General features: G+C 38.6%; 1 protein-coding gene across 8 annotated transcripts in view; it reads right to left on the reverse strand.

The window, feature by feature from the left end:
- The window catches only part of pcdh11 (protocadherin 11), a 718,842-nt gene that overhangs the window by 523,599 nt on the left and 168,275 nt on the right, over positions 1–26,968 (reverse strand). For all 8 annotated transcript variants that reach the window (XR_010013507.1, XR_010013508.1, XM_063000633.1 and 5 more), the window contains one exon: positions 14,189–14,248. Coding sequence is in view for 6 of the 8 variants with exons in the window: in XM_063000633.1 (XP_062856703.1) it covers positions 14,189–14,248 (60 nt within the window). In the remaining 2 variants the exon portion in view is untranslated. The remainder of the gene's footprint in view (positions 1–14,188; positions 14,249–26,968) is intronic.

Genomic DNA, 26,968 nt, shown 5'->3' on the forward strand with positions numbered 1-26,968 from the left:
GCTTCATCACTACGCCGGAAGCTGGCTGGAACATTTAGCCATTGCGTGCGTTGCGGGTTAAGACGGCCGGAGCGTTATTAGAGAGCAGAAAATGACACGATCAGAATGATGTCGGATCATATACAGTATATATAATTGTCACACGTAACTAATGTTGCTGACTTTTGTTGTACACAAGTCATTTTTTGCGAGTCACGAGTCGAGTCTGAGTCATTTGAAAGAAGTCTTAGTCGAGTCTGAAGTCGCTGTGTGTGCGACTTACATGCGGGTCAGACTCGAGTTGCAGTTCTCGGTCTGGAATGAAGGTCAGCATCAGTAAAGGTAGCTTAATGCAGTTGGGTAATTTGATGCAATGCAAGCAAACAAACAAAAAACACTTAACTCACTTAATCTGAATTTATTACACGACTTATGCAAGGATGGATGTTTGGCAAAAGATTACCCAAAAAGGTAAAAATGTTGTCCTAGTATCACAAATGTGTTCAAAAGCTGTATAAACTGTCATTTAGGCTAAGCGAGGCTTAACCAAGTATGCAACGCAGCACTGGCCATGAATAATAAAGCTTTAATTAATAAAGAAAAAACTGCAGTTTTCTATGTGTTCTTAATTTAGACAGAATGGTTTATTGGTCTATTATCATGACAGGGATAAAGATCAGGCCACATGAGTAAATTATGAGTAAATAATAAGGAAATCCAAGTAATTCCACAAGCTTTACAAACAATTTATCGTAACTCTATATTAAAAGTACGTTAAATTAGTCTTGTTTGGGTGCAATGAATCACCCAGCCAGAGTGGGTTCGCAGGTGTAATTCCACGGGTTAGCATTTCTTTCATCTCTCATTAGCAGGGTCAAGCCGAAGCCGAGGAGCTTCTCAGGGGCGACTCTATAAATGCACTGAACTCTGCACAGGCCTAGTTAAAGTAGAAGGGACAGACATCGCATTATCACTTTAAATGTAATTAACAGAGGTGAGAGAAGACAAATACTGGCCTAAGAAGGTGTTAGAGAGAGCACAGCTGCACAGTAAAATGTGCTACAGCATGTGCTGTACAAAAGGTGCTTTATTGAGGGGGGGGGACATGGAAGTGGAATTAATATGTATTTAAGCTGTGGTTTGTGCACTGCATTCAGTGTGTAGTCTATTGCTCATTTCATGCATAATTTCCATTAGCATCAATAACATTAAATGGTAAGGCTAAGTGGCTAAACATTTATGGAATGTTCAGACATTAGTACAGTCTCTGTTTTTATGATTTAGAACATCTGGAACTGTATTACTCAACAGTGACAACCTGGCAGGGGTGGGGCTTGAACCAGTGACCTTTTGATTGCTAGTCCAGTACCTTACCACTAGGCTACAACTGCCCTCTAATCATTATTACCCTGGATGGAAAACAATGTATAACTCTGGGTTTCTTTCAGGTGATCCAGTTTTCTCACACAAGTCCAAAACATCCTTACCCTTATTACAAACTAATTCATACACATTTACATCTAGAGACAATTTAGAATAGTCACTCAACCAATCTATGTTTATAGAACGCATGAAGACACTAGAGTGACTGAAGAAAAGTCCATTGGCGCTTAGAGTCCACTATGCAGTGCCATCCTTGTGGGATTGCGAAACAATCCAAATCCTAATATCAGCATGACAGATAACTGACATTTGTTACAGACAGTACCATTAATTCAAATCATGAAGTTAATCTACACCAATGGGCGGCACGCTGGCTCAGTGGGTAGCACTGTCGCCTCACAGCAAAAAGGTTTTGGGTTCGATTCCCAGGTGAAGCAGCATGTTCTGTACAAAAGGTGCTTTATTGGGGGAGGAAAAAAAACATGGTACATGAAATGAATATGTATTTAAGCTGTGATTTGTGCACTGCATACAGTGTGTAGTCTATTGCTCATTTCATGCATAATTTCCATTAGCATCAATAACATTAAATGGTAAGGCTAAGTGGCTAAACATTTATGGAATGTTCAGACATTAGTACAGTCTCTGTTTTTATGATTTAGAACATCTGGAACTGTATTACTCAACAGTGACAACCTGGCAGGGGTGGGGCTTGAACCAGTGACCTTTTGATTGCTAGTCCAGTACCTTACCACTAGGCTACAACTGCCCTCTAATCATTATTACCCTGGATGGAAAACAATGTATAACTCTGGGTTTCTTTCAGGTGATCCAGTTTTCTCACACAAGTCCAAAACATCCTTACCCTTATTACAAACTAATTCATACACATTTACATCTAGAGACAATTTAGAATAGTCACTCAACCAATCTATGTTTATAGAACGCATGAAGACACTAGAGTGACTGAAGAAAAGTCCATTGGCGCTTAGAGTCCACTATGCAGTGCCATCCTTGTGGGATTGCGAAACAATCCAAATCCTAATATCAGCATGACAGATAACTGACATTTGTTACAGACAGTACCGTTAATTCAAATCATGAAGTTAATCTACACCAATGGGCGGCACGCTGGCTCAGTGGGTAGCACTGTCGCCTCACAGCAAAAAGGTTTTGGGTTCGATTCCCAGGTGAAGCAGCATGTTCTGTACAAAAGGTGCTTTATTGGGGGAGGAAAAAAAACATGGTACATGAAATGAATATGTATTTAAGCTGTGATTTGTGCACTGCATACAGTGTGTAGTCTATTGCTCATTTCATGCACCATTGCCATTAGCATCAACAACTTTAAATGGTAAGGCTAAGTGGCTAAACATTTATGGAACGTTCAGACATTAGTACAGTCTCTGTTTTTATGATTTAGGCGGGATGAGGAGAACATCTGGAACTGTATTACTAAAACATCCTCACCCTAGTAATACATCAAAAAGAAGTAATATGAGGGGAAAAAGTCTCTAGTCCTGATGAAAGTCGTAATCCATTCTAATCCCAATAAAATGAAGGGGAATGGCTTATGTATGTGATTTATTACAATACATGTCCAGTAATATGTGGACGTTTGATCATGAGCTTGACAAACTATTTTAAAAGCATTTTTTCATTCTTTTCCAGCTAGACCAGATTTCCCTCTTCTGAAAAGACTTCTCACAAGAACCTAGTGTATATCTGTAAACCTGCTCCATTTAGTAAATAAATAAATAAACAAACAAACAAACAAAAAAAATGCTAGGTCAGGTGTTGATGTTGGATGAAAAATTCAGCTAGCATCTTGCATTCCAATCTGACCCAATGGTGTCTACTGGAGTTCAGGTCAGAGCTTTGTACAGGCCATAGAAGTTCCTCCACACCAAACTGATCAAACTAAGTCTTTATTCCTCTCTCACAGGGCACAGTTATGCTGGAACACTTTTGAAACAGATTCTCACAGAAGAGTACAGGTTACCACACTACTCTCTCTGTATTCCTCCACCCCTCAAGCAACCTCTCAGACAGCAGGAGTTGTTAAAGCTGCAAAAAGGTGATTTCTTCTATAAACAGTGGCACCACCAACACTTGGGCACCATCAACAAGAGACATAGGACTGGGGTGTTAATGGACTGCCTATAATTTGTGGGAAAAGGTTGGTGTTGTTCATACACTATGGCACCCCCACCCCCCACATACACTCATAAAAAAGCTGGGGGAACCTTTTGAATTTTGAATAGCCATACGTGTCGGAGTTTTATATCAATATTTCATGCATTTTTCTTTGAGTACAAGAAGACTCTTCCTGTTCCCCGTCCACCTCACACACCCAACAGTACACTGCAGCAACAAGCAGTGCAGAGTAAATGGTAGCACAAATCTTAGGAGTGAATTTTCTTAGCAAATGCTAATGTTCTAACCAATAATTAGTTTTTAGGACCAATGAAAAGAATTTGGGAAGGAAGCTTGGTTCCTTTTCCCCGAAGTGTACACAGGTACTGTACAGCCAATGGATGTGTAGAAAAAAGGCTGAGTGTGTAAATACAACCCAACCCTAATTCAGACAGTATGAAAGTTGGGGCAGTATGAAAAATGAGAGAATAAAGTGTTTCTTATATTTACTTTGACTTCTATTTCATTGCAGACAGTATAAACTTGTCTTATTTTGTCTAGTCTGAGGACCAAGGATACCAAGCATTGTGTGTCGGATTATTTTGTTCCCTTCTTCCTACAACAATGTCTTATTCTGTGCGACAGGGGTTGTCATTGTCGCGTTTTTCATTTCACAATCCTCCACACATTTCTATTGGGGACGGGTCAAGACTGCAGGCAGGCCATTCCAGTACCAGTACCCTCTTCTTCCACAGCCATGCCTTTGTAATGTGTGCAGTATGTGGTTTTGCATTGTCTTGTTGAAAAATATATATTGAAAAAGATGACGTCTTGAAGGCTGCATATGTTCTATGCTCTAAAATCTCAATGTACTTTTCTGCATTATTGGTACCATCACAGAAGTGTAAATTACCTTTGCCAAGGGCACTGACACAGCCCCATACCATGACAGACCCTGGCTTTTGGACTTGTTGCTGATAACAGTCTGGATGGTCCTTTTCGTCTTTGATCTGATTTGATTTTTTTTTTTTTAAAGACCTGGAATATAGATTTTCTCACACATTTGTTAAGAAACTGGGGATGATTTGCCCATCTCAAAGACTCAGCCTCTCATAGATGCTGCTTTTGTACCAAATCATGATTACAATCACCTGTTAACATCACCTGTTTGAAACAACATTTATTTATTTATTTGTCAGTTAGTTAGTTAGTTAGTTAGTTAGTAAGTAGCCTTAAATTCCTCCTGTCCCAACTTTTCAGAAATGTGTTGCAGGCCTGAAATGCTGGAATTAATGTATATTAACAAATTAAATGAAGCTGACCAGACAAAATATAAAATACCTTGCAATGAAATAAAAGTCACAGTGAATGTACTATTGTTATTATTATTAGTATTATTGTTATTATTACTATTATTATTATTAGTATTATTGTTGTTGTTGTTGTTATTATTACTAATATTATTATTATTATTAGTAGTAGTAGTATTATTGTTGTTGTTGTTGTTGTTGTTATTATTATTATTATTATTATTATTATTATTATTATTATTATTATTGTTAGTATTATTATTGTTATTATTACTACTATTATTATTATTATTATTATTATTATTATTATTATTGTTATTACTATTATTATTATTATTAATATTATTATTAGTATTATTTAGCATTTTCCAGACTGTCCCAACTTGTTTTCTGATTTGAGGTTGTACTTTCAGATACATTGGTGTGTTCGTACGTTGGTTGTTAGGTCTCCCAATACAATTCTCAGTAATGATATTATTTATCATTCTATACCCCTGGGTGGAGGCTTAGTGCCATCCTATTAGATTTGTTTTGATATGAATGCATCCAATCAAGAAAACATCTGTTAATCCACCCTAGCTTCCTAGCTAATTCAGGTAAGAGATTGATGATAATATTGATCCCGTCCCTGGTCAAGGTGGATATGAAACCTATCCCAAATACACTGGGTATGAGTTGTGAATAAACAATGAATGGGGTGCAAGTGCATCACATGGCATTACAACCTAATTTATACACATTTACACCTAGAGACAATTTAGAATAGTCACTCAACCAATCTACATGTTTATAGAACGCAGGAAGACACCAGAGTCCATTGGCGCTTGGAGTCCACTATGCAGTGCCATCTTTGTGGGATTGCGAAACAATCCAAATCCTAAAATTAGCATGACAGATAACTGTAATTTGTTACAGGCAGTACTGTTAATTCAAATAATTAAGTTAAACTACACTGATAGGTGACATGGTGGCTTCGTGGGTAGCACTGTCACCTCATAGCAAGAAGGTCCCAGGGTCGATCCCCAGGTGGAGCGGTCTGGGTCCTTTCTATATAGCGTTTGCAAGTTTTTCCCGGGTCTGCGTGGGTTTCCTCCTGGAGCTCCGGTTTCCTCCCACAGTCCAGATGTGCAAGTGAGGTGAATTGGAGATACAAAATTGTCCATGACTGTGTTTAACATTTAAGAACTGATGAATTTTGTGTAACCAGTAAATTACCTGTTTTGTCATGAATGTAACCAAGCATGAAACCAGCATCGAAATTCTGAGCTCCCGGGTTCGAATTTTGGCTCTGCAACTGGTCGGCCCTCTAGCAGGCACAATTGGCAGCAGACAAAATTGGCTTCCAGTCTGCTCGGTGGGAAAGACCAGACTAAGGGGTGGGGTTATCAACTCTGTGTAAGGATCTTGGTTGCCCAGGGCCTGAACAGAAAGTGGAAGAGCACAGAGATTGGGGAGTGGCTCTCTGTACGGAAAGCCCACCTCTTGCACAAATCCACTGAAGTATGGGTGAATAAGAAGTGATTGGTTGACGTGGACTGCGCACACGTCGAGGGGAGTGTGTATGTCAGGAGAATATACACTTCGTCTGGGTCCCCATCAGCGGATTGGCTACACTAAACTGGGAAAATAAATAAATAAAAAATACTTAGAAAAAGTATGTGGACACCTGACCATGAGCTATATGCATAAATATGGAGTTGTACCCCCATCCTACTTTTTACAGCCTCCACTCCTCTGTGAAGGCTTAAGTGCATCCATGGGAATTTGTTTTTATTCAGTCAAAGGAGTATTTGACATTTGGCATAGAGTGCCTTTCTTGGACCTTGCTTTGTGCAGAGGGGCAAAATCACACAAGAAAAGGAAAGGGCCTTCCCGTAAGTGATGCCACAAAATCAGAAGCATATAATTAACTGGCTTAACACTTGAATATGCATACATCTGTCCATATAAAGTACCAAAATAGTCCCACAGCCTCAGTGTGGGAACCCGTCTGTGTGCTGTTCCTTTTCTTCATTTCACACAGACATGCTGTGCACACTAACGACAGGTTCAGAACAAGCTCAGCACCCACAGGTCAGCGCTGACCTTTCCGATTGTTATATTCTCCAGGTCCCTTACATGTTTGGTTGAAGACGTCGACCAAAGTCACCCCAGGCAGCGCGTTGGGATGGCGGCGTTTCACAGACTTTTGGCTGTCTTCCAGAATCATGCCTACTAGCACAGAACGGGGAACGCATGCAGAGACAATTCAGAGAGTTTTCCGTGTTACGATGCTTCCTCTCGGCATGACCGGTCTGTTTACGGACGCTGGGAGGGGATTTTCACTTATCACTGTGTGTGAATGATTATTTAGATGTGCTTATTCACTTCTGCCCTGCCATGCTTCAGATCGCTGCATCTTTAGACAAATAGCTGAGGAGTGCACAGTCATGTGGTGTGGTGTAGTGCAGGGTTTTTCCGAGCAACCCACATTTTGTCCATGATTTTTACTGCAACCCAGGCAACACAAACAATGAATCAAAACGAAACACAAAACGAAATATACCTAATTACGTAAAGCATCCACAAGGAGGTGTTCATGTACATTTATTTAATTATTAGGATTTTACGTCCTAATTAATACTAATTTAATCCTTGATTTTACGTCATGTTTTACACACTTTGATTACATTCATGACAGGACAGGTAATTACTGGTTACACAAGATTCATCAGTTCACAAGTTTAATGTCAAACACAGTCATGGACAATTTTGTATCTCCAATTCTTGTATGTCGTTGGACTGTGGGAGGAAACCAGAGCACCTGGAGGAAACCCACGCAGACACAGGGAGAATATGCAAACTCCACACAGAAAGAACCCGGACCACTCCACCTGGAAATCGAACCCAGAACCTTCTCGCTGTGAGACGACAGTGCTTCCCACCAAGCCATTTAATCACTCACTCACTCTAACTCACTTTCCTAACCGTTTATCCCCGCCACCTGGGGGGGTTGGGTGCTGGAACCTATCCCAGCTTTTCAATGGGCACAAGGCACACAGTAACACCCTGTGCTAGTCCATCGCAGGGCAGTCACACATAGACACACACACATACACACCCATTCACCTACAGGGCAATTCAGTGTCTCCAATTCCCCTTACTTGCATGCCTTTGGACTGTAGGAGGAAACCGGAACTCCTGGAGGTAACCCATGCAGGGGGATCAAACCCAAGATCTTCTTGCTGTGAGGCGACAGTGCTACCCACCAAGCCACCGTGCCATTTAATCATTACTATTTTTCTCTTCGACCTATTTTTTTGGCTCATTACCCACCCAAGGGTCGCAACCCAGAGTTAGAAAAACCCTGAAGTAGAATTCCAGATGGAAAATGTATAGTTTTTGACATGGCACAATGTCCCACTTTGCTTTGTAGATGTGTTTGTATTGGTCAGAGTGTATGGTGGTCCCATCAAAACTGCTTGGCTTCCGATGCCAGGGCTCAGCATGCACCATATCCAGAAAGGGTGGGGTCAACTCCTGCTCCATCTGCCATCTGATTTGTGGACATAGGATCTGGAGATTTCTGGTAATTTTCCTGGCAGAACACACACCACTAATGACACTGACTTAAATTTTATTTTACAATCAAAATTGCTCCCTAATTTTACCCAATAAAGGTCAACTCCCATGCCTAGCAGGTTCTTACCTATCAGACAGAAAGAAATTCAAGAGTTCAAGAGTTGAACACTGTTTTGCCAAAGTACATTGTTTTGCAGCCCTTCAGACGAATTAAGAGATTCTTTCTATTCAGACACCAGGATTAAAGACTGACTTGCAATCAACATTCCAATCTACCCCAAAGGGGTGTAATAAGGTTTAGATCTGGGCTCTTTGAAATACACTGAATTTCCTCCAAACCAAATTGATCCAACCATGACTTTATAGACCTCACTTTGTGGACAGGAGCACAGCCATGCTGAAATAAAAGCACCTGTAGCCTCAAAGTTAAAAGAATATAATTAAAAAAAAAAAAATTATTTATGCATTTTCTCCCCTTCGCTCCCAATTTAGCGTAGCCAAGTCTTGCGCTACTGGGGACCCCAATCGTGTCAGAGGAGGGTATATTCGCCTGACACATCACCATCGATCGCTTCTTATTCTCATCGAAGACCCCACCCTCCTATTAGTCTGGTCTTTTACCACCCAGCAGACTAGAAGCCAATTTTGTCTGCTGCAGGTACTGCGCCGTCAATCGTGCCTGATAGGAGGCGCCCAGCCAACCTGTAGCAGAGCTGTGATTTAAGCTTGGGCCTGTAGCAGACAAAATTGGTTAATAAGTGTGCTGGATGGGAAAAGCCCGGACTAATAAGTGGGTGGGGTCTTTAACGTTGTGTAAGGACAGAAGTAGAGGAACGCGGAGATCAGTGTGTGACTCTACGTGCACGAGACTGGCCTCATGTGCGAATCCACTGAAGTATGGGCAAATAAGAAGAGGGTGGTGGACTGTGCTCGTGCATCAGGCGAATATACCCTCCTTGGACGTGACTGGGGTCCCCAGCAGTGAAAGACTAATTGGCTATGCTAAACTGGGAGAAAAGGGAGAAAATATATAAAACAAAATAGAAAAAAAAGAACTCATCTTTTGCTACTACAGACAGATCTGCATTCATATAAAAGATTAGGTGCTACATCCCAAACCACATAGTACTATGCATACTAAGCAGGTTTACTCCAAATGGCAATGCCTCTATTGATAGTGCACTAGCCTCTTAGGTATTATGCTTGTGGAATGCAACTTCTGTTCTTACCAGATATTAAAAAAGTTTTAATATCTATTTTAATCCTTCAAATGCAAATAGGGAATGCAAGCCACCGCTGCTCTATTCACAGCTGCATGTACACACAAACCAGCCAATCCCGATCCAAGGTCTTCCACGTCTTACATTCCAATAGCAACGGCGTACACGGGAGTCCCTGCATTTCCACTATTGACCTACAATGAGTAATGGCACCGGGATTAAATTACCAAAGCGTGGAAAAAGTGCATGATGTAAGATATTATTGTGTAATTTACCACCGTTTAGGCCGAGGGGACTTCTCACCACCTAATGTATAGCCTTTGGAGTAGAATCGCTATGGAAACCGAAGGCCCGGGTGGCCGAGCTTCCCACGCAGACAGCCGTTAATCATCTTCCCTGTAATACTGGCATAGCAAAATTTGGCCAACGTGTCAAGCAGCAATTATGTATACTTAGTTTCGTCTCCACCCCCTCTGCTCTTCTCCTGCTGACTCTCTCTTTTTCATTCACTCTCCCCATCTCTCTCAAGTCGCTCCTCTCCGGCTCTTCCTGTCTCTCTTTCTTTCCACCTCGTCCTGTTTTCTATAATCAGAGCTTTTAAAGGCTGTTCATTAGCTCCCTTTCACCAAGGGTACATATAATACCGGGAATGAAAATAGGACTTGAAAATGGCCTTAGGGCCACATAATGAGAAACACCTATTATTTAAACCGTATTTGATATTATTTAGCCATTATAGTGCATTCTGGGCTGAGTGACACGCCAAGTTACTCCACCGCTCCGATATTTTATTTTTCGCATACGACTAAGTGCAGACCACAATGCTAATGGAAAGCGACGAGACGGATTATGTTCCGCCGGAGAAAGTGTTATGTAGCATACCTGCATTACCTCAGCATGGCTGTTCCAGCGGGACACAACAGCGGTACAGAAACTGCATCGCTTTTCATATTTCAAGGACAACACATATAAACTTTTGAGGCCTGATGTTGACCCATAGCTAGGGCCCTACTAAATTCACAGGAGAATGTTTTTCAAAAATCACAGATTTAACAGATTTTTCACAACAGTCATTAAATAACACTTATAAATTATATTATTGAATCAATGGAAGCTACAATACACAGCACAGCCTACCTAAATAGCTCCCTCTCTAAGACACACCATCCTCTTTGTCCACAGAATTGCTTAGGGGTTTTCCAAACTCAGTTACACGAGTAGTGTTCTGTCTAACCGATTGCTAATGTAACCGAGCGTCTTTACTTTAGAGTTTGCTGCGTTTATAAAGAAAGAAATCAACTGTACACAAACTATTGCAGCACAGAGATGATCACGTGTGTAGAGAAGCACACTATTCCTTTGACTAGGGAATGCCCAGAGGGACAAAATGCACTCAATACGTAAACACACATACATACAAACATTGTCAGCACACTACACCACAGAAACGTCTGTTACACTAACTTAATTGCTGTAGGATTGCTAGGAGTGCCTCATATTTCATATTGCACCTACTATTTCATATGCTACGTGAATGAAAGAGGTTAAATTGCTAAACACAAACCTTAAATTGTGACATTTCAAAAATATATTTATGTTTATGCATTTTCACCCCATTTTCCCAATTATGCTTCCTCTCTACTGATGTCGATCCCTGTCCTGATTGAGGAGAGCGAGACTGACACATGCCCCCTCCGACACATGTGCAGTAGCTTTGTCACTGGAGAGTCACACCCTGAACAACACATTATTTCTCTACTCTGTGCAGGTGCCATCAATCAGCCAGCAGAGGTCGTAATTGTATCAGTTATAAGGAATCCCTATCCAGCTCCCACCCTGTTTGAACAACAGACAATCTTTGTTCATGTAGGCGCCAAGCCCAGCCGGATGGCAGAGCTGAGATTTGAACCGACAAGTTCGAAATGTCAGTTCTGGTGTGCTAGTGTGTTTTACAGCAAATTGCATATTAGTTGGGAAACGGCTCATTTCACAGTCGGTGACACGATTTTCCCGTCTGTGTATTAGGTAGAGCCTTACTCATAGCACATCAGGTCCTGTTTGGAAGGTGCTATCAAAAGTGATCACCAAGAACCGTGCAGAACCTTCTGAAGGACCTGCACTTATGTCAGAAGACTCAGAATACAGCAGATCACGCTTTCTGTACACCAAGCGTTGGTGTCATCTCACGTAATGCATATAGATATAAATAATTTTCACTTCTCACTGGCAACACTGGAGTCTCTAAATTTAGCGATCGGTGCATTAAGGCAGCACAGTTTAGTTTGACCACTCGCTGACAGGCTGTCAGACATGTCTGCCATTTTATTTATATATTTATTATGTTTTAGCAACTCCGGCGGAGTCTTTAATCTTGACCCCGCTAGTCAAGCGAGGAAGGACATGAGCATTTTGACATGTTTGGGATTAGTGTGCTGAAAATAGTGCGAGATTTCACAGTATAGCACATTAACACATTTGCATGCAGACACAGCACAGCTCTGTTGAAAATTCTTTGACAAGGCTGCCAGGCAACTATAAAAATCTGAAGTAAAATTATATTTATGTGTAATTTATTACATAACACATGGCACATACAGATATGCATATAGTACAGGGCATTTGTTTCAGATTGTTTTTTGGTTTCGTAAACCTCAACGCATGACATACCTGATAATAGAGCAGTACAAATCAGATTTTCAGCACGGGATAAGACGCTGGTGCGTGAGATATACTTTCAGGGGTAGATAAAAATATGCATGCCCCACTTGAATTGCAAAGTCACCTTTCAGAGAGAATTTAAGATGAGTTATTTGTGGAACTGCTAAAAAAGAAATATCAGCCCTCATTGTACAAAGATTTATTTGAGCAATAGCTGGGTTAGGGATGGAGATATGATTATAAAATATGGGAATGGAATCATTGGCTACTATTTCACACTATCACTACTGTTGTTAGTAGCAGTGTTAATTGAGTTGATCAAATGTTTTGAATAATGGGATTCATCTGATATATTGGCCTTATTTTAAGTCTTTAAATAGGTGTGTATTTATTCCCATCATGCTTAATCATGCATATCATTTTGCAATGCATTTTGCATTTCTGCCTCTTTCCCCCAATTTGAACATAGATAAGCCTTTATTGCATGCATGCTATTACATCTTCTATCAAGTATAGTACCTACACAGGCAAAGAGGAGGCTTCTGAAAAGCCATCTACCTACGGCAACCTCAAGTTGCTTCATTTACTCCCAGAAATGGATTTAACATGTACAAAAAATCATAATACGTTGTCTATATTCCAAAAGTATTGGCGCTTCACCTGGTTTCTTCTATTTTTGCTCTTTTAAATGTGACAAATGTTTCAGATCTTCAGAGGAACCTCAATTTAATGGACTTCGATTTAATGTATTTCCGATATACTGTATATATCTTCTTCTATTTGTAAATATTGGATCTTACTGTGGTTCGACTGAGCCCCAGAGACTTAGAAATCTACCACACTGGAAAGGGTTAAAAAGCCATTGCTAAGACGTACCTCTGTGTTTGAATCTCTTTAGAATGTGACATCATGGGCTGCTTTTTGAGAGCCTTAAGTCTGTGTCACATTGCCAGACAGGTTCTGTTTATGTGACGCTGAGATTAACAGGTCTGGCAGTAATTTATTCCAACTGTTAATTAATTTATTTAACTGGTCAATTTAGTAACTAGTGGGGAACTACTTTTTCACATTGGGCTAGGCAAGGCTAAACAGCGTTTTTCCTTCAGTAATTGAAATTATTAGAATTAGTTTGATGGTTTAAAACATAAGTGTGACAAATATGCAAAAATAGAATAAATTGGGACAGGGCAAATACTTTTCCACAGCACTGTAACAGATCCTTTGCAAATGACAGCCTAATAAACAAGCAATGTTCAAACCAAATAGTTTCCATGAGTACAATCAAAAGGTTGAGAGTTTGAATCCCAGCTCTGCCTTGCAGCCACTGTAGGGCCCTTGAGCAAGACTTTAGCCCTCTTTGCTCCAGGGGCGCCGTACAATAGCTGACCCTGCACTCTGACCCCAGCTTCCAAACTAGCTGGGATATGCGAAGAAAGAATTTCTTTGTACTGTATATCTGTATATGTATATAAATAAAGGCATTCTATTATATTCTATTACATTTCTATAATGACAAGCAGACCAATTTATTAACAATTAAATTAATCCAATAACCCACAGCGATTATTTTTTAAGTGGGAGGTAAAGGTATAAATAGGTGACCACCACACATAGTTGCTGGTTAAAATGTATTTTCCTGATGTATAAAAGGCAGGACCTGGGAATGAACCTGGGCTTACAGTTACTTACAAAAACAAAAAAGTGACAAAACCAGACCTGGCAACTACTTCCGGCAACATGGCTGCAGATGATTTACAGCTAAATTCAGAAAATAGACACAACTGAACCCTTCCATACACAGATTTTTCATGCTTTATGGATTGTGTGCCAGTTTAGGTTTCAGAATGCAGCCAAATTGCACCTAAAACAGGAGCAACAAGCTTAGTGAATCTAGCCCTTAGACTAAAACTAAATGAACTAAATGAAGTTATAGAGACTCACCTTATGGGGACAAGTAGCAGAGACTGCAGGGAATGTCTTGTCTGGAGTCTGGCTCTGATTCTGTAATAGAATAATAGAATAAAAACATCTCCATTACTTTCTAGGACAGTACGTAACCACTGAAAAATGCATTGTAATATTTTGGGTTTGAGAATAGCGACCTATTGCCTGCAAAATAAAATAATAAAAAAGCCAACTAAGTAAGTAAAGGTTAAGATCATTATTCTCTAGAGGTGGTATACAGAGAGCCGTTCCCTGTTTTTTTTTCTCTCCCACGTTAATGACTCTGCTAATAATTGCAACATTTTGGTACAACATGTGCAGTAACTCAGAAACAGGATTTCATTAGGTAATTACCATTTTGTAAATAGGCCTCTACATCAGACAGATACATGAAATACGACACTAAAAAGGTTACGCTTAGCTAAGCCAACAAGGCAACAACAGATGGTCCTGCTGTTTATGATTATGCAGGATCCAAGGCCTTTGCACACCAAGAAAGGTAGCACAGGCCAGAAAAGCCATCCGTGAGACCGCATGGATGAAAAAAAAAAAAGAAAAAAAGTTCAGAAAAGTAGAGCTGAGGCACTCACAGCAGGCGGCGACGGCCCCACAAACCTCTCCCTCAGCTACCTCAGGGAGGCCCAGTTGATTCCAAGCAGGTGCCGCCAGTCATTTCCTCGTATCCAATTATCTTCCCGTGGCACAGCTAATGCACCTTGACACTATTAATGGCTTCCTTATGGTATTACCAAGAGAGATGAAACATTGAACTGTCCGGGCTTTAACATCTATATTTCATTACCACTTAGTGGAGTCAGCATGTAGTGTCAGGCTAACCCAGCTTCACACCCACAGATTCATAAAATAAAAATAAAAAGACCTCTTACTCAATAGCTTCACTCAACACTGAACAGATTTCCTTTCCCCTCCATCTCAAAGCTGTATCTTCTACACCCTGAGGGTCTGATATCCTGAGTGTAAAACCCTGTAAACCTGAAAACCCCTTTGGAATGTTTGCCAAAAAAGGCTCATATTGAATGTGTGACCTCATTTCTATGCAAATTGGACCATGTACTTCAACCTGTAGCACAAATCAGTTATTAACGCAACAAAGAATGCAACAAAGTGGCATGTTTTAGGCTGTGTTTGTACTTGACAGCTTTGGTTCGGTTGGTCTGTTAGTGTGGTTCAATGCTTCCTTTTAAACTGTAGATCAGCAGTTCTTAACCTTTTTCTCTCTTAGACCCCACCGTGGGTTTAAAAAAAAAAAATAGAACCCCCTCAACACAGGTTATGATATTTTTCTTACGCTTTCAGCAAGGATGGCAAAAGGTATTGGGGTCTTGCTAATTGGAAATTAGATTAATCCATAATGAAGTTACATATCCTGATATTTTTTATTTTGGTTAATGTAGTGGGTTTAATTCTGGTTAACCTGTGGTGGGAGCTTCCCCATCTTGTTTGACTTCAGCTGGATTGCATCAAAAACTGAATAATAATCTTTTATAGTTGCCGTCCATCGACCTTTGCACTTTGTGGTGGGTATGTGTCTATTCTCAAAGACCCAACATGCCACTGATGCACCGCTGCTTTCACATCATCACATGGAAATCTTCTTCCCCTTAAATCTTCTTTAAGCGTTCAAAAAGTTGGAAATCAGATGGCGCTAAATCCAGACTATAAGCTCTCTCAGACATGACCAATTACTACTTGTTCCTCACTGTTTCCAATTAAAATATAAAAGTGCAAGACTTTTCAAAAAGACTTTTTGAAGACACCTCATAGAGAGGCTATAGGCAGTTAAAAATAGATCTATAAGTCATCACAAGAAATCTCCCATTTGCCAATAGCCTATTAATTTTATCATCCAATCACATGTGATTCTTTTTTACTGCATCTTTACGGGACCCCCTTCAGGCTCATGGAGGTCCCTTAGGGGGTCTTGGCCCCCTGCTTGAAAACCTTGAAGACCGCTTGAGCAAGGAAGTCTCAGACCATTCTAAACGCATTCTGGTACGATTGGTTTCAGATATGAACACAATACAAATCAAACGTATCTAAACAAACTGAACATGAAATGATGTCATAAGATGCTACACTAAACGCACCACGATAGAACAATATACCTTCTGCAGTGTGCAAAGGAGGAACTTTTTATGCCGTTTTGACTCCTTTATCCATTTGACCTCCTCATGCTGTGTTTCCAGTTGGTAAAATACCAACAGGTATACACAACCCTGATAAGTGCATTAAGCCCAGAGTGTTGCATTGTTATGATTGTAACTGAGGGCATTTAGGGTTTGATGAACTTAGAAAGTAAGAAATAAAGTTTACTGAGGCAGAGTTACAGGAATCATAACTGCAACACAGAATGCAGATCCAGATGATCCTTTGCCATGGAACACACTCTTCCATCAATTGTGGAAATGTATCATCTTTCAAGGAAACCGAGCAACAAGTATTAACACAGCCTTAAGTTTGATGTGCAACATGAACAATGGCTGCAGTAATCAAAAAGTAGCAAGTTAGAAAGACTAGCAACCAGTTTGAAAGCCAGCGTTTGTAATGGTATGGGTTGTGTTGTGCAAGTGACCAGTAACTTGCACATCTATAAAAGAACCATTACTGCAGAAGGGTGAAAAGGTGTGAAGCATTATGAAGCAGAAAAAAGCTCAGACTCTTGAGCAGTCGGAGTGTTATATCAAACAAGAATGGGAAATAATTTCACCTATGAACTACAAGAGATGGTGTTTACAGTTCCCAAATGATTATAGAACACATTTCTGTAACAGTGAAAATTGAAGGCACTGTCCCAACTTTATATTGCAGGCATCATGTTTCGAATAATTATATATATATAAAAAAAAAAAAAAAAAAAAAAAAAAAAAAAAAAAAATAAATAAATAAATAAATTAATTAATTTATTAAATAAATACAATAATAAATAAATAAATAAATATTATAGCAATATTGAATAATAATAATAATAATAATAATAATAAATTAATTAATTGAAAAACATTACCACAGAGTTAAATAATAATAATAAATTTTTTTATATCCCAGGCATCATGTTTTGAATAAGTATAATAAGTAAATAAATAAATTAATTAATTACAAAATGCATACATAAATAAATAAATTAAAAACATTATAACAAAGTTAAATAATAATAATAATAATAATTAATACGTTTTGAATGAGTTTAATAAAAAACTAATTCATTAATAAATGCATACATAAATAAATTAATTAATTAAAAACATTGTAGCAAAGTTTAATAATAATAATAATAAATAATAATAATAATAATAATAATAATAACAATATTAATAATAACAATATAATAATAACAACAATAAGAAGAAGAAGAAAAAGAAGAAAAATAAATAAAAAGGTTAATAAGTTAAAACAGAAGACCATCGGATGCAGCTTACCACCCATCGGGGACATATACACTACCAGGTGTAAGGAAAGAGCCGCCTGCATCTTCCGTGACCCCACCCACCCTGTACATGGACTTTTCACCCCCCTTCCCTCCGGTAGGAGGCTGCGCTGCATCCGAGCAAAAACAACAAGACTGAAAAACAGCTTCTTTCCGGATGCAGTCAGACTGCTAAATTGCTCCACCCCTCATGTACTGTCTATGCACCAGTTACTTTAAACACCTGTGACCTGGTGCTGCCTTTTTCTGCTGCTATACTTTGAATCGTGCACTTTAGATCCGCATAAAGCTGCTGTAGTTCCTGTGCAATATTTGAATGTAAATGTAAATATTTAAAATTCCTATCTTAGTTATTTCTTCTAGTTTTTAAGTCTTAAGTTTTATTTTTACTAAACATAGTTTCTCTTGTTATTTATATTTTATGTTTTATTATGTTTACACACACCGAGACCTAAGTAACTGCATTTCGTTCTAATCATGTACAAGTCTGAGTCTGAGTCTGAGTCTGAAACAGTACAAAAACAAACATTTTAAAGGATTTGCAGATTATTGCTGTCTCTCTGTTTATTTGCATTTTTCCTACTGCCCCACACCTTTTATAAATTTGATTTGTAAATGATTTAAAAAACCCAGAGTTTACAGGGTAGGAAATTCTACAACCCTGAAAACAAAATTCTTAGTATGTCGGGGAATAAGAATGCTAATATGCATAAAAATGCTTTTTTTTCTTTCTTCTGCTCTGTGTACATTGCACTGCTTGCACTCTTGAACTTGTACAACCTCTAAATTTCTGTGTGGCTGACCAGCCACCATGCAGGTCCTCTTCTTCACCGTCTGTTTAGCTGTGCTAACAGCTTTCCCTTTAATGAGAGTGTTTCAAACAATATGTGTTATTGTAACCTGAGCAGAAGCGACATGGGTATTCAAGGAGGGGAGGCTAATAGCCTACACCTTCTCTCGGCCACAAGGGCAGACCAGAGGACATGTTTATTTAAGAGAGCCACTGTCAGCATCGTCCGCGCTGACCTGCTTCCCTCCTGCAAACTGAAACCCGTCTGGCTTGAAGGGTTCCATTAGTCCAACTAAGACTGCACGATGTTTGGAAGCCATGCACGTTCTTTTATGATTCATTAATGGAGTGGATTCAGCATTACAATAATGATTCTCTCCACCGATGCTGAAATCTCTCTGCTGAAAGAATCCACAATAATGCTTTCCTTTCCAGCGCATATATTGAACACCCATGGGCAATTACTTCGCATGACAGGTATAGAGTAGAGCCTGAATGAGCGTGTTCTATATTTCTTAATAATACATGCTCCTATTAAAATATGACACAGGCAATGCGAGAACAAGGCTTTAGAGAGCTGCAGACACCGCTATGAGAGCCTGTCCTGACCTGCTGGGTTTGTTGTCGGGGCCTCTCTCTGATATGCAGTGAAATTATAGACTGCAGCGAAAAACTCGAGCGATGCAAATTCTAACTAGGCAGGTCAAGGCTGACATCTCAGTGGTCGGCTGTTATTTGCAGGAGCTGTTAACCTTGTTAACTGAGAATAGGAAGGAGATTGGAGCGTGTTGGAGCTCTGTAAGTTTGGGGGGTAGGGGGTTTCTCACTCTATTAAGTGTTACTTCAATCCGTTATTCATGCCGCATCTAGAATTTGTAACCATGTAAACTAGGACAAGCAGAAATATCAATTTAACAAATGTTTAACTTATATTTACTAATATTTCCTTTCCTAAGTTCTTAAATATTATTTTAAAAACTACTATAAAGAAAACTTGCACAGTATGATAACAGTATATGACTACTGTATGGTCCAGACTGTTCTCTACTGTGTAAAATCCATCTATCTATCTATCTATCTATCTATCTATCTATCTATCTATCTATCTATCTATCTATCTATCTATCTATCTATCTATCTATCTATCTATCTATCTATCTATCTATCTATCTATCTATCGTCGTCTGTCTGTCTGTCTGTCTGTCTGTCTGTCTGTCTGTCATCTATCTATCTATCTATCTATCTATCTATCTATCTATCTATCTATCTATCTATCTATCTATCTATCTATCTATCTATCTATCTATCTATCTATCTATCTATCTATCTATCATCAGTCTGTCTGTCTGTCTGTCTGTCTGTCTGTCTGTCTATCAGGCTGTCTGTCTGTCTATCTATCTACAGTATCTATCTATCTATCTATCTATCTATCTATCTATCTATCTATCTATCTATCTATCTATCTATCTATCTATCTATCTATCTATCTATCTATCTATCTATCTCTCTGTCTGTCGGTCGATCAATCAATCTATCTGTCTGTATATCTATCTGTATGTCTGTCTATCTACCTGTCTACCTGTCTGTCTGTCTGTCTCTCTATTTGTTTATTTAGATATCTATCTATCTATCTATCTATCTATCTATCTATCTATCTATCTATCTATCTATCTATCTATCTATCATCAGTCTGTCTGTCTGTCTGTCTGTCTGTCTGTCTGTCTGTCTGTCTATCTATCTATCTATCTATCTATCTATCTATCTATCTATCTATTTATATATTGATCTGTTTATCTTTCTATTTATCTATTGATCTGTCCATCTGTCCGTCTATCTATCTATCTATCTATCTATCTATCTATCTATCTATCTATCTATCTATCTATCTATCTATCTATCTATCTATCTATCTATTTATATATTGATCTGTTTATCTTTCTATTTATCTATTGATCTGTCCATCTGTCCGTCTATCTGTCTATCTATCTATCTATCTATCTATCTATCTATCTATCTATCTATCTATCTATCTATCTATCTATCTATCTATCTATCTATCTATCTATCTATCTATCTATCTATCTATCATCAGTCTATCTATCTATCTATCTATCTATCTATCTATCTATCTATCTATCTATCTATCTATCTATCTATCTATCTATCTATCGTCTGTCTGTCTGTCTGTCTGTCTGTCTGTCTGTCTGTCTGTCTGTCTGTCTGTCTGTCTGTCTGTCTGTCTGTCTGTCTATCTATCTATCTATCTATCTATCTATCTATCTATTTATATATTGATCTGTTTATCTTTCTATTTATCTATTGATCTGTCCATCTGTCCGTCTATCTATCTATCTATCTATCTATCTATCTATCTATCTATCTATCTATCTATCTATCTATCTATCTATCTATCTATCTATCTATCTTTCTCTCTGTCTAATTATTTATTTGTCTTTTACTTATTTTATTTATTTATTTTTTAATGGCTGCGGCTAGATGACCAACACTCGGAGTTTCTAGGTATAAGTACGTCACACAGACATGATGCTTTTAGTAAGACGTCACAGCAGTCAAATGACCAGTGAGTTGTTGTATAAAGCAGTATATACAATCAGTCCAATGGAGAATTGTGCAAGGTGCAATGCTTCATTTACATATAGACAGGCATATGTATAAGTGTGCAAATGAGAGTTTGTGCATAGAGGTAGTAATAGAGGATCCCGGAAGTGGAGGCTCCCGGTTTCCATGCATGGTGTCCCGTGGAATGTTAATTGTCTAACAGTGTTAAAAACACTAATGTTGGTTTGACTGCACAAATTCCCATTCATGTCACAAAATCTTATGGAAAGGTTTTTCAGAAGACTGTTCTAGTTGCAAAATGCAGGGTAAGGGCCCATGGGGATATGGACTCTATCAATGGACATTGTCTTGAATTAGGATGTTCGACAACCTTATAGACTTTTGGCTATTAGTGCATTACTCTAAGTATTTTACTTTAACTCTACCCAGTCTTAACAGAGAACTGGACTAAACAGGAGCATAATGTCTCTGCCAGCTGTGTTGAAACCAGCCGATGTGCAGTGTGTCACCACAATAAATGGGATGCTCTTCAAAATGACAGCTTCCAAAAAGTGCATTAAGGCACCAAGACTCTGTGTTCCTGGCGTGCTCATTTCTAAAGCAGTGTGAGGTCCCTACTTGGAGGAAGAACTAGTGCTGAGAACAATTTTAATTAAGATTTCCTAACATGCCCTATTTGGAGACAGGTACATACTGTGGTGCTGAATTTTGAACTGAGAGTACAATCACATCAGGTGTCTTGGAGGGGAAAGATCTCTACAAGCTAAGCATCTCATATTATCATGGAAATCCCTCTATATCGATCGTCCTCGATGCATGTTCCGTTTCAAAGGCTGCAGCCTGCAGGAGTCTCCCTGCTGTAAGTTAATTTAAAAGTTTGAAGAAACCAACCCCCACAATTTACTTTCTGAAAAATAAAATAAAATAAATAAATATTATAGGCCTTAAAAAGTTTTATAATTGCTCTGAAGTTCAGAGGAAGATACGGTAGCAAAATAAAGCAGAAGAATTATACGCTTTAAGTAGCACATCAAAGTAATCAGTTCAAGTCTGTACACTAAGCTATGCTCATTTTTGACCCACCACTGAGCTCTCAAAGGGTAAAAACGTGTCTGGTTTCAAATGTTATGTGGCATTTAATATCTAAGGTAATACACTATCAAAATGTCACCTCAGAGTCAGAGAGGTCATGTTTTAACTAATTTATTGAACCCAATCTTTGATTAGTTGGGTAGATTTAACTTGCAATATTTTAATGTTCTAAAAAATGGTGCCCTTAAAGTATTTAGCCCCAGTTTTTCAAACCCTTTTTCTAGGAAAGTTGGGATGTTTTTTTTTAATGCATTAAAAAAGAATTTATTAAACTTAAATATAATATATAATATAATGCATATTATTTTTATAATATAATTTTATTAAACTGTTAAAAGTAGAAAAAGATGTCCAGTGTTTTTAAAGCTTTAAAAAAGAATTTATTAAACTGTTAAAAGTAGAAAAATATGTCCAATGTTTTTTAATGCATTAAAAAAAGAATTTATTAAACTGTTAAAAGTAGAAAAAGATGTCCATTTCTTTTTTTATGCATTAACAAATAATTTATTAAACTGTTAAAAGTTTAAAAAGATGTTCAATTTTTTTTTAATACATTAAAAAAATAATTTATTAAAGTAGAAAAAGAATACAAACAAATTCAGAATTTGATGCTTGCAACACACTCAAAAAAGTTGGGACAGAGGCATGTTTAACACTATCAGCTTTTCTATTAAAAATACTTTTTAATGGTTTGGGGACCGAGGACACTAATTGTTGCACTTTTTTGATACGATACTTCAGCTGCTCAACAGTCCGTAATTACTGTTGTCCAATTCTTGATTTCATGAAGCACCACACCTTAACACAGATGCAAGTCACTCATTCCCTGGGCATTGATGCACCCCCACACCATGACAGCTGTTGCCTTTTGCAGCTTTTGGTCTTTTTCGTCTTTGTCACAGAGAACTCAATGTTCTTTTTTTTTTAAAAAACAAGCTGAAATGTGAAATTTTCTGACAACAGAATATGTTTCCGCTGTCTTTCAGTCTATCTGAAATGAGCTCAGGCACAGAGAACTCAATGTTTCAACACAGAAATAATGACTGGCTTTCTCTTTGTGTAATAGTTTCAGGTTGCATTTCTTGATACAGCAGTGGACTGTGTTAAGTGACAACAACTTTCTGAAGTACTCCCAAGCTGATGTGGTTGTATTTATCACAGTAGCATGACTGTTTCTTATACAATGTTGTCTGAGCCCTTGAGGATAATGCAGATCATGATTAATGGATTCCGTTTTTGCCCTAAACAAAATGAGACTTCTCTAGATTCCCTGAATCTTTTCACAATATTATGTAAGGTAGATGGTGAAAGACACCACAGAAATAATGACTGGCTTTCTCTTTGTGTAATAGTTTCAGGTTGCATTTCTTGATACAGCAGTGGACTGTGTTAAGTGACAACTACTTTCTGAAGTACTCCCAAGCTGATGTGGTTGTATTTATCACAGTAGCATGACTGTTTCTTATACAATGTTGTCTGAGCCCTTGAGGATAATGCAGATCATGATTAATGGATTACAAAATGAGACTACTCCAGATTCCCTGAATCTTTTCACAATATTATGTAAGGTAGATGGTGAAAGACCTGAATTATTTGCATTGAGAAATCAGTCCAAACCTGCCCCACAATGTGTGCTTGGGTGGTGCAGCAGGATATTCCGCTAGCACACACCAGCACTGGGATTCTGAACTCCCCAAGTTCAAAACTCAGCTCTGCTACCTGTGTGCTGGATGCCCCCTAGCGTGTGTGGGGTCTTTAGTAGCTTGTACAAAGGTGGAGGCTCGCAGGGGGTCGGTGTGTTACTCTCTGTTCGCAAAACTAGCCTCACATGCAAATTCACCAACATATGCGTAAGTAATATGAATAAGAAGGGGTCTTCTTTAAAGAACATGCAGTGAGGGTGTGTCAGGCAAATACACCGATCAGCCATAACACTCTTGTTCAGCCATAACCACCTCCTTGTGTCTACACACATTGTTCAGTTTATTGGCTTCACTTACCATATAGGAGCACTTTGTAGTTCTACAATTACTGACAGTAGTACATCTGTTTCTCTGCATGCTTTGTTAGCCCCATTTCATTCTGTTCTTCAATGGTCAGGACTCTCCAAGACAACTACAGACCAGGTATTATTTGGGTGGTGGGTCATTCTCAGCACTGCAGTGAAAATGACATGGTAGTCATGTGTTAGTGTGTGTTGTGCTGGTATGAGTGGATCAGACACAGCAGCAATGATGGAGTTTTTTTAAATACCTCACTGTCACTGCTGGACTGAGAATAGTCCACCAACCAAATATATATCCAGCCAACAGCGCCCTGTGGGCAGTGTCCTGTGACCATTGATGAAGGTCTAGAAGATGACCAACTCAAACAGCAGCAATAGATGAGCGATCGTCTCTGACTTTACATCTACAAGGTGGACCAACTAGGTAGGAGTGTCTAATAGAATGGAGAGTGAGTGGACACGGTATAAAAAAAACTCCAGTAGCGCTGCTGTGTCTGATCCACTCATACCAGCACAACACACACTAACACACCACCACCATGTCATTGTCACTGCAGTGCTGAGAATAATCCACCAGCTAAATAATACCTACTCTGTGGTGGTCCTGACCATTGAAGAACAGGGTAAAAGCAGGCTAAAAACATGCAAAGAAACAGATGGACTACAGCCAGTAATTGTAGAACTGCAAAGTGCTTCTATATGGTAAGTGGAGCTGATAAAACAGTGAGTGTAGAAACAAGGAGGTGGTTTTAATGTTATGGCTAATCAGTGTATATACCCTCCTCAGACACTATCAGGGTCTCCAGCAGCAGAAGACAAATTGGCTATGCTAAATTGGGAGAAAAAGGCAGAAATGCATAAATAAAATAATACAAATGAATAAATATATCAAACAAATCACTGTATGGCATTTATAATGCAATGAAATATGCTCTGCTGGGTGTTTTATACCCAAAATCAGATATATAAAGATAGGTTAATGTAACTAACAAAGATAATCCCCTCCCACTTAGACATAAACATGCAAAATGCTTTCAAAGAGCGTGCACACACACAAACGCCAGCGCACGCCTGTCCACGGGCGGTAATGAGTTCACTATGTGTTTTAAAAGGGATTAACTGCATTAAATCACATTTCATTCTCTTACCAGAACAAAACGTAGCTGTTCATAAAAAACATGTTCATTTATTACTGCTTTAGAGGGGCTTAAATTTGATGCATGAATATTTTATCACAGCTAATGCAACATAGTTGTGCCCGAGATGTGCATTCATTATAAAATCTAAGGAAAATGGCAACACAGACCATCAATGCAAGTATGCAAATGACAAATGAGCTAATCAATTTGTCATGCAATAATAATGCTGTGTTTTTGTTAAAAAGACTGTACCACTGGCGCTCAATGCGTCTTGGCAGAAAAACCAAACAATTGTGTTTCTCTCTCAACCAGTTAGGGGAGGGAAAAGAAAAAAAATGGACCGAGATGAGGCAAAACAAAAGCTTCAGACTGAGAATTGACAGAAATGAGCTTTAAATGAGCGCTAGAGTAGCTTTTAACCTTAAAAGCAGTCCATAGGAGGAGGTCTGAACATGGCTACATTAACTTGTCTTCTTCAATACATGCCAGGTGAAGCAGATTCAGCACCCTCTCTGATGACCCGCTTTTTTAACAACAAACAAGGAGCTCATTCAGTCGGGGTTGGAGAGAGCGCACCACTTTTCCTGGCCCAGAAACGTTCTCGGCACACACTGGCGGGCTTTGTGTGGCTCACTTCCTGGCTGAGGCTCAAGAACACTGAACATTGAATCGATTGCATATGCATGTGTTCAATGATTCATAGCTGTGTTTCATAATAGTAATAATAATAATGAACATAGAATAATTACCTGCAGTGGGATTAAAGCAAGGTTATAGTTTAAGGATTTCTAAATGCCTGTGATCATGTGACCCTCGTTTATTCATCATTATGTAGCAGATAAGGAACAAGGAAACATGATTTGTTTTAGTAGTAGTACTGGGGAAATCATAATAGGATGGCAAATGATATGGAAAACCCCCACAAACAGCCTACTGTTATATTTTACATACACCTGTACATCATTTTTTTTGGCATGGTCTCCTGATTACAATCCCAATTCTGCAGGTCTGAAGTGTCACATAATACCATTACTTAAAACTGTACGCAACTGACGCATAAATTACACTGTTTGCTTACATGCAAAAAATATCCCTTACTCCAAAATGAGCACTTTAACTTTAAGTTCATTGCTTATTGTTCATGGGCAAAAAGCCATTTAGGAAAGCAATGGTTTTTAACAGGTTAATCCAGGATTTAACTTCACAATGATCAATTGTTTAATTCAGTGGTACCTTAAAACTCGACGTCAGTTGGTTCTAGAAGTGGCATTGAGTTTAAAAGGCATTGAGTTTTAATGTTTTTTTCCCCCCACAATGATGTATGGGAAACCTGTTAATGTGTTCCATGGTCCCGTGGAACTGCATATATTTTAGGCTAAAGTAAAATAATGGGGTTGTATTTGACACTTATACACTGAAAATAACACAAATATAATATAAAAACACTGAAATACAATAAAACCTGCACTTTACCTTTACTTCTTTATTGTTTCCTTATGCTTCTTAATCATGGAGATGCTTGATCTTGAAATACCATATTCCGTTCAGTAAAGGCACATTCACATGAGAAGCGGCAAAATAGCTTATGCGCTGGCTGTGCTGTTATTTACTGTGAAGTGTGTCATACTGTACTAAAACAATGAGTGAGGAATTTCATTAATGGAGAGAACTTATGAGCAGTAATAATTAAGAGAGATTTAGTGTTCCTGTGTTGTTCTTTTAAAAC

This window comes from Trichomycterus rosablanca, chromosome 8 (genome assembly GCF_030014385.1).
Source record: "Trichomycterus rosablanca isolate fTriRos1 chromosome 8, fTriRos1.hap1, whole genome shotgun sequence".
Taxonomy (NCBI): domain Eukaryota; kingdom Metazoa; phylum Chordata; class Actinopteri; order Siluriformes; family Trichomycteridae; genus Trichomycterus; species Trichomycterus rosablanca.